Source organism: Stegastes partitus, unplaced genomic scaffold (assembly GCF_000690725.1).
Source record: "Stegastes partitus isolate 25-593 unplaced genomic scaffold, Stegastes_partitus-1.0.2 Scaffold30, whole genome shotgun sequence".
In the NCBI taxonomy this organism is placed as follows: Eukaryota; Metazoa; Chordata; class Actinopteri; family Pomacentridae; genus Stegastes; species Stegastes partitus.
In genome coordinates, this window is record NW_007577761.1 from 1,213,311 (window position 1) to 1,219,265 (window position 5,955).

The 5,955-nt window shown below is 38.6% G+C and overlaps 1 protein-coding gene across 1 annotated transcript in view; it reads left to right on the forward strand.

Annotated features, from left to right (window-relative positions):
• srd5a3 (steroid 5 alpha-reductase 3) overlaps positions 1–2,954 on the forward strand; it is a 5,250-nt gene extending 2,296 nt beyond the window's left edge. Inside the window, exons 2-5 of the mRNA XM_008299373.1 lie at positions 444–595; positions 668–853; positions 1,177–1,302; positions 2,133–2,954. Of these exons, the coding sequence (XP_008297595.1) occupies positions 444–595; positions 668–853; positions 1,177–1,302; positions 2,133–2,392 (724 nt within the window). The 3' untranslated portion in view covers positions 2,393–2,954. The remainder of the gene's footprint in view (positions 1–443; positions 596–667; positions 854–1,176; positions 1,303–2,132) is intronic.
• The last annotated feature ends 3,001 nt before the right edge of the window (positions 2,955–5,955 follow it).

The window sequence follows — 5,955 nt, forward strand, 5'->3', positions numbered from 1 at the left end:
TTAGACCAAAGTTAGAGAACCTAGACGGGCTGTATCCAAACAGCGAACCTGATAAATTGCCAAGGATTAGTTTATGTAGAGACTTAAAAATTAAAAGCAAAATCTTAAATAGAATTTTAAAATGAAGATGAGTCAATAAAAGTCTTTAGCTGCGGTAATGTGTTCTCTGCATTTAGTTTCGGTGAGAATATGTGGTGCTGTTACATTTCTGGGTCATCAGTCGTTTGTTTTAGGATTTTTTTGGGAAGCTAGAAAACAGCTTCATAAGTCTGCCAGAAACAAGAGTACAAACAGGTCTTTCAGTAGCTTCCCTACACTGGAAAGGTTGCAGAGAATACAAAGGGCTAGTGTCATCAGATGAGAGGTCAATGTATTTCTGTGTGTCATCAGCGTAGCTACGTTAAGGCAGATTTAGTTCAAAAGCCTCTTGTTTCTCCTTTCAGGTGGTTCTGGCACTTCTACGCCGTCTCTGTCGGCTGGAATGGTTTTCTTCTCCTCTTGTACCTTAACTTCATCTATCAGCATCAGTCATATCCATCATGGCTGATTTGGATATTAGACGTTTTGACAGGTGTGCCCAGCGCCGACAGCCAAGGTATGCTGACAAACCCTCCATTCACATGTGTGTTTGATTGATTCTAGTGTTTGATGTTGGTCCTGTTTGCAGTCCCACAGCTGTCCACTCTGCTGGTGCAGCTGCTGCTCTGTGTCCACTCCCTCAGGAGGCTGCTGGAGTGCCTGTTTGTCAGCGTTTTCTCTGACGGAGCCATGCATTTGGTGCAGTATGTGTTCGGTTTGGGGTATTACGTCATTCTGGGGTTGACGGTGCTCTGCTCGGATCGCATGGGAAAAGGTTAGAATGAGATTAGCCCTCTCTATATTTAGAACTTTCTATGTGGAGTTTGCATGTTTACTCTGTGCAGCGTGGGTTCTCTCCAGGTTCTCCGGCTTCCTCCCACACAGTCCAACAACATGTTGAGGTTAATTGGTGATTCTAAATTGTCCGTAGGTGTGAATGTGAGTGTGCTAGTTTGTCTCTCTGTGTAGCCCTGTGATAGACTGGCTACTTGCCTTTGCCCTGAGTAAGCTGGCATAGAATCCAGCGACCCTAGTGAGGATTAAGCGATGTCTAACTGATGGATGGATGATCCTGTTTTGTATTACTGCTCTTTGTAGGGACTGGTGCCCTCGTCTCTCAGCTGGACTGGCTTCATGTAGCTGGATTTCTGCTTTTCACTGGGGCCTCATTGCTGCAGCATCACTCTATGGTCCTGCTGGCCGGGCTTCGCACTGGAAAGTCGGGTAAGCACACACATTTGTCTCTGCTTGTTTTACCTGTTAGATTCTGCAGGTGCACTAGTACTATCACAAGTTTCCATTTATTCAGGATATAAGCTACACATAACAAACTGCAGAGACTGGAAATCTGATTTTGATAGGAAATCCATGACGATGGGCATCATATTAGTGCTTTTATTGTTGTCAAACTTGTGGTATTGTTGAGGGGCAAAACCTGGTTAATAACTTGGACTAATCTAGAGGCATAATATTCACAATTATGCGCAAACGCATATTAAAGCTGCTTTTTTCACCATTTTTGGAGCAGAACAAGCTGAAAATACAACAGTTATGCTTTTATTCAGCTGTCACTGTGAACATGTTAGAGAGTGGCAATCTACAAAGCACACAAAGCAAAATTAGGGTTTATTTGGTTGTTGTTGTTGTGGTCTCTACAAATCCTCAGAAAAGCAACTGGCTATTTAGCTGCACTAAGTATTATACTATGTTCACTTTGTCTGACTGCTGTCTGTGTGTTTATCAAGTAGCACAAAGTTAGTTTATCGGAGATTTGGGCTCAAACTGGAAGTAAGGATGATAAGAGTGGAGTTGAGTTGCTCAAACAATGAACTCAAAGAGGCAAAAAAAACAAAAAACAAGCCACATAGATCTGAGTGGAACTACACAGTTGAGTGATAACTCTGTGGTTTTATCACAAGTTACATCACATCACTCGTACTGATTTGACCCATTGTTAGTATGAACATATTGATTAGTGCAGCTTTAACGTGACACTAGTGGCTAATTGGAGAGTTTCTGATGTTTCTTTTGTTGTCTTTTGTTACATGTTGCAGGAACAGTGGAGACGTTTGCTCACAGAGTTCCAAACGGAGGCGGCTTCGAGCTGGTTTCATGCCCACATTACTTTGCTGAGCTGCTGATCTACGTCTCACTGAGCTTTGTCTTCAGCGGTGTCTCTTTGACCTGGTGGCTTGTGGTCCTTTATGTGCTCTTTAACCAGGCACTGGCAGGACAGCTTTGTCATGACCTTTACATCAGCAAATATGATTCATACCCAAGACATAGAAGAGCATTTATACCTTTCGTGCTCTGAATGCTCTGGTGTCACTGTCTGTCATGGTAAAGTCCCACCATGTCCATAGATGTCTGAGGAGCTGAAGGTGTAGGAGTGAAAGCCACCTCTTTGACAGCTCCTCTCAACCAAACAGCTGCTCAGAGGCGAACAGGGCAGCTCTGGCTGTGCAAGTGTGAATGTGAATTCTGGAGGAAGTCTTTACAGGTGATATGAGAGCTGTTTCTGACAGACTGATGTGAAGGTACTATGAGGAACATCACCCACATGAACTTGTTTGTTACAGGGTGAACTTGCTTTTGCTATAACAAAATGCTTTAATGTTGTTTATTATTATTGTATATGGAATTATTGTGTTGTAACTGAACTTTAATGGGTTTTTTTTTATTTAAAAAAGCACCTTTCAAAGCATAAAAAGAGATTGAGGTTAAAGAGAAATTGAGGTTTTGACTGAATGTTTTTCTTGTTTGGTCTCTATCAAAGCATATTAGCTTATTTTGTGCAACAAAAGTTTTATTTCTAAACCAATGAAGTGGTTGCACGATTGTTTTAAGTAATAAACACTGCCATTATTTTTGAAAAACCCAAATATTGGGATGTTAGTTTTTAAAGCACATAGTTCAGGTTATTAAATTTAAGTATTTAGAAGTTTTTATTTGGATGAAAATAACCCCTTCTTGCCTTGAAATGGCTTAGATGTAACTCTGCACCTTTGTTCCAACGAATGTTTCATGAATAGCCCCAAATTGCCATTTATTCATTTATTGCCTCAGAACACAGCCAAATCTTCTAACTACTTGGTACACACATTTTGAAGGGAGGATAACAATGTTTTCTAAAATACATAATACTACCTACTGCTGCATAAATACAAATAAAAGCCACGATAATAGACGTCATGTATTTATTACAGTTTTTCTCAGTCGCTTTGGTACATTTCTCGAATCATCCTCGACATTTGCAAACCAGTAAGTGCATTTCTCAAAACAGTTTGTACAAACAGCAAAACTCCATGGATTACCTGCAAAAGACAGTGACTTGCTCAAAATCTTTAGTTCATCTCTCAAAAGTAAACATCTGTGTCAATGAACATGTCTGCCATCAGAATGACAAGTCCTTGTGTCAATGTGTACGGATAAGACAGTCAAATTGTTTAGTCATGTCAATATAACAGTGTACTCTGGAGGGATGTTCTGATGTAAACCATGGCTGAAGTTTTCATGACAATTATAGAAATGGTGAGTTACACTTTAGTTTATGTGGGAGATTTATTGTAAGAGACTGGACTAGATTCACATTCACGCTTTTACTGTTTGTACTGTAATTTGTTGACAGACCATGTCATTGCAATACAGAAAGGAAAAGACAGCACTGCATAGCACAAAGAAAAAAACAAAAAAAACAAAAGTAGAAATGTGAACATAGGACAGTCTCCTTAGGGAAAACTGTACATGCAGTGCTGTAGGAATGACAGTGCAATCTTACTATATACTTGCCAGTTGATGGTTCACAAGATGCATCTTTGAGCTATTTCAGAAAACTGGTTGATCATTGGTTGATCTATGTAAGGCTACACACATTTCCCTTCATTAGAGAAAGTTAAGATTCACCTGGGAGCAATTTAAAAATTCAGGACAGATTTAGAAAAAAGTCTAATGGAATTGTATAGAAATATGCTCCACATGTTATGACAACTTGTTCAACCATTTTGTATGTAAAGACTTATGCGATGAACTAATGCCTAAATGTTGTGGGGGGTGAGACTGTTCAACAGAGACCCATTATAATACATTTTGATCAACATGACATAAGCAATTGATAATGTTGGAAACAGCAGAGAATTGCTCATAATTATTTGCATGGATGTACCAAAGCATTTAGAATTCGTTCAAATAAATGATGAACTGCTTTTTTGATGTGTGCAAGTGACACAATGATGTGAATATTGAACAAGTAGTTTCGAGAATTTCAGTTCTGATCTGAGAAATGTACCAAAGCAACTAAGAAAAACTGTAATACTAAAGGAGATGCTAAAGGACAAGTACAGTAAGGTAAAATCAACAATACCAATAAAAACAGGGGTAAAAAGAAATAACAGCTGAAATAAAACTACAAAAACTCCTCGAATAAAGGGAAGCTTTGAAATAGACTTTTAAGATGATTCTGACATCTACAACTAGGAGGTTTATTGATGAGAAACACAATCACCACCAGTACAACCTACTTTTAGGACAGGAAGTCAAATCCTATTTTATAAAGCTTCAAATAATTTTTTCATTATTTTGTGAACATATAAAACATAGACATGAAAACATCGGTGCAATATCAGTGTTTACATTTAGAAGAACAATGCAATATTGTTATAGATAGACAGTTATTGTCATGTGCAGCATAAAAAACAGCAGATAACAATGGGCAATGAAATTGTCTCATTTGCACACTCCCATATACATAATAAAGAATATAAATATATATATATATATATACAAACAAACAAAAACACAATAATATAAATAGATACAAAATAATAAAAAGAGACAAACTAAGGTGCGTATTGTCTATTTACAAGTAGCAGCGTCAGTGAGATGATGTAGCAGCAGATATACATACATTTAAAGTGCACAGTGCCTGGTGACACATGTGAACTGGAATGTTGTTTACATTGAACAGCAGTGATCAGTCATTCTTTGTGGTTGTTCAGGAGTCTGATGACCTGAGGAAAGAAACTGTTTGACAGTCTTGTGGTCCTTGACTTCACGCTCCTGTACCGCCTCCCTGACGGCAGCGGTATGAAGAGTGTGTGCTGTGGGTGTGTGTGGTCTTTAATGATATTGTGGACTCTCCTGATGACCCTACCTGTGTAGATGTCCTGCAGCGATGGGAAGGCCACTCCAGAGATGTTATGTGCAGTTTTTATTAAATGTTGGAGGGCCTTTTTGTACATTTGCAAGAATCTGTACAATATCAATACTTTGCACACATGGAAGAGTGGGTGCTAAATCAATATGATTCTAACTATAGAGGAACTCTGTACGATCAATACTTTCCTTTGCAGTGTTAGTGTTTTCCTGTGCAGTGTCAGTATTGCCTATGTGCAATATGTGCATATCTTATCGGATCAATCACTACAACATTAAATCTGTTTTGGTGTAATTAAATATTACACACAGAGCCTAGAATCACATAGATGCATATGTTTATATTTAAAACTTTGGGCAAAAAAGCTAATTTGGATGAACTATTCAAGAGTACAGAACACGTGTATTTTTATATTTTTTCTAAAACAATCACGACAGACTATTAAGATTAACATGATACTTACTATTTAATAACCTAGCAGTATGTACATTTACTTTTTAAACGTCGTTTCATGATAACTAGGTAGCTTTTATTTTTTTCTCTGTCTTCAGGCATTGAAGTCATTGTAAACTATATTTGAATGGAAGTGTTACCGACACTGAGACTGACCAATCACTGAGCTGCACACTGCCTACATCAGCCCACCCGGATACGTAACTCGTCCTACGGTCCAATCAGCGGTCAGCTTCGTTCCTCGATGCGGCAGTTGGATCGCAACTTCCCCC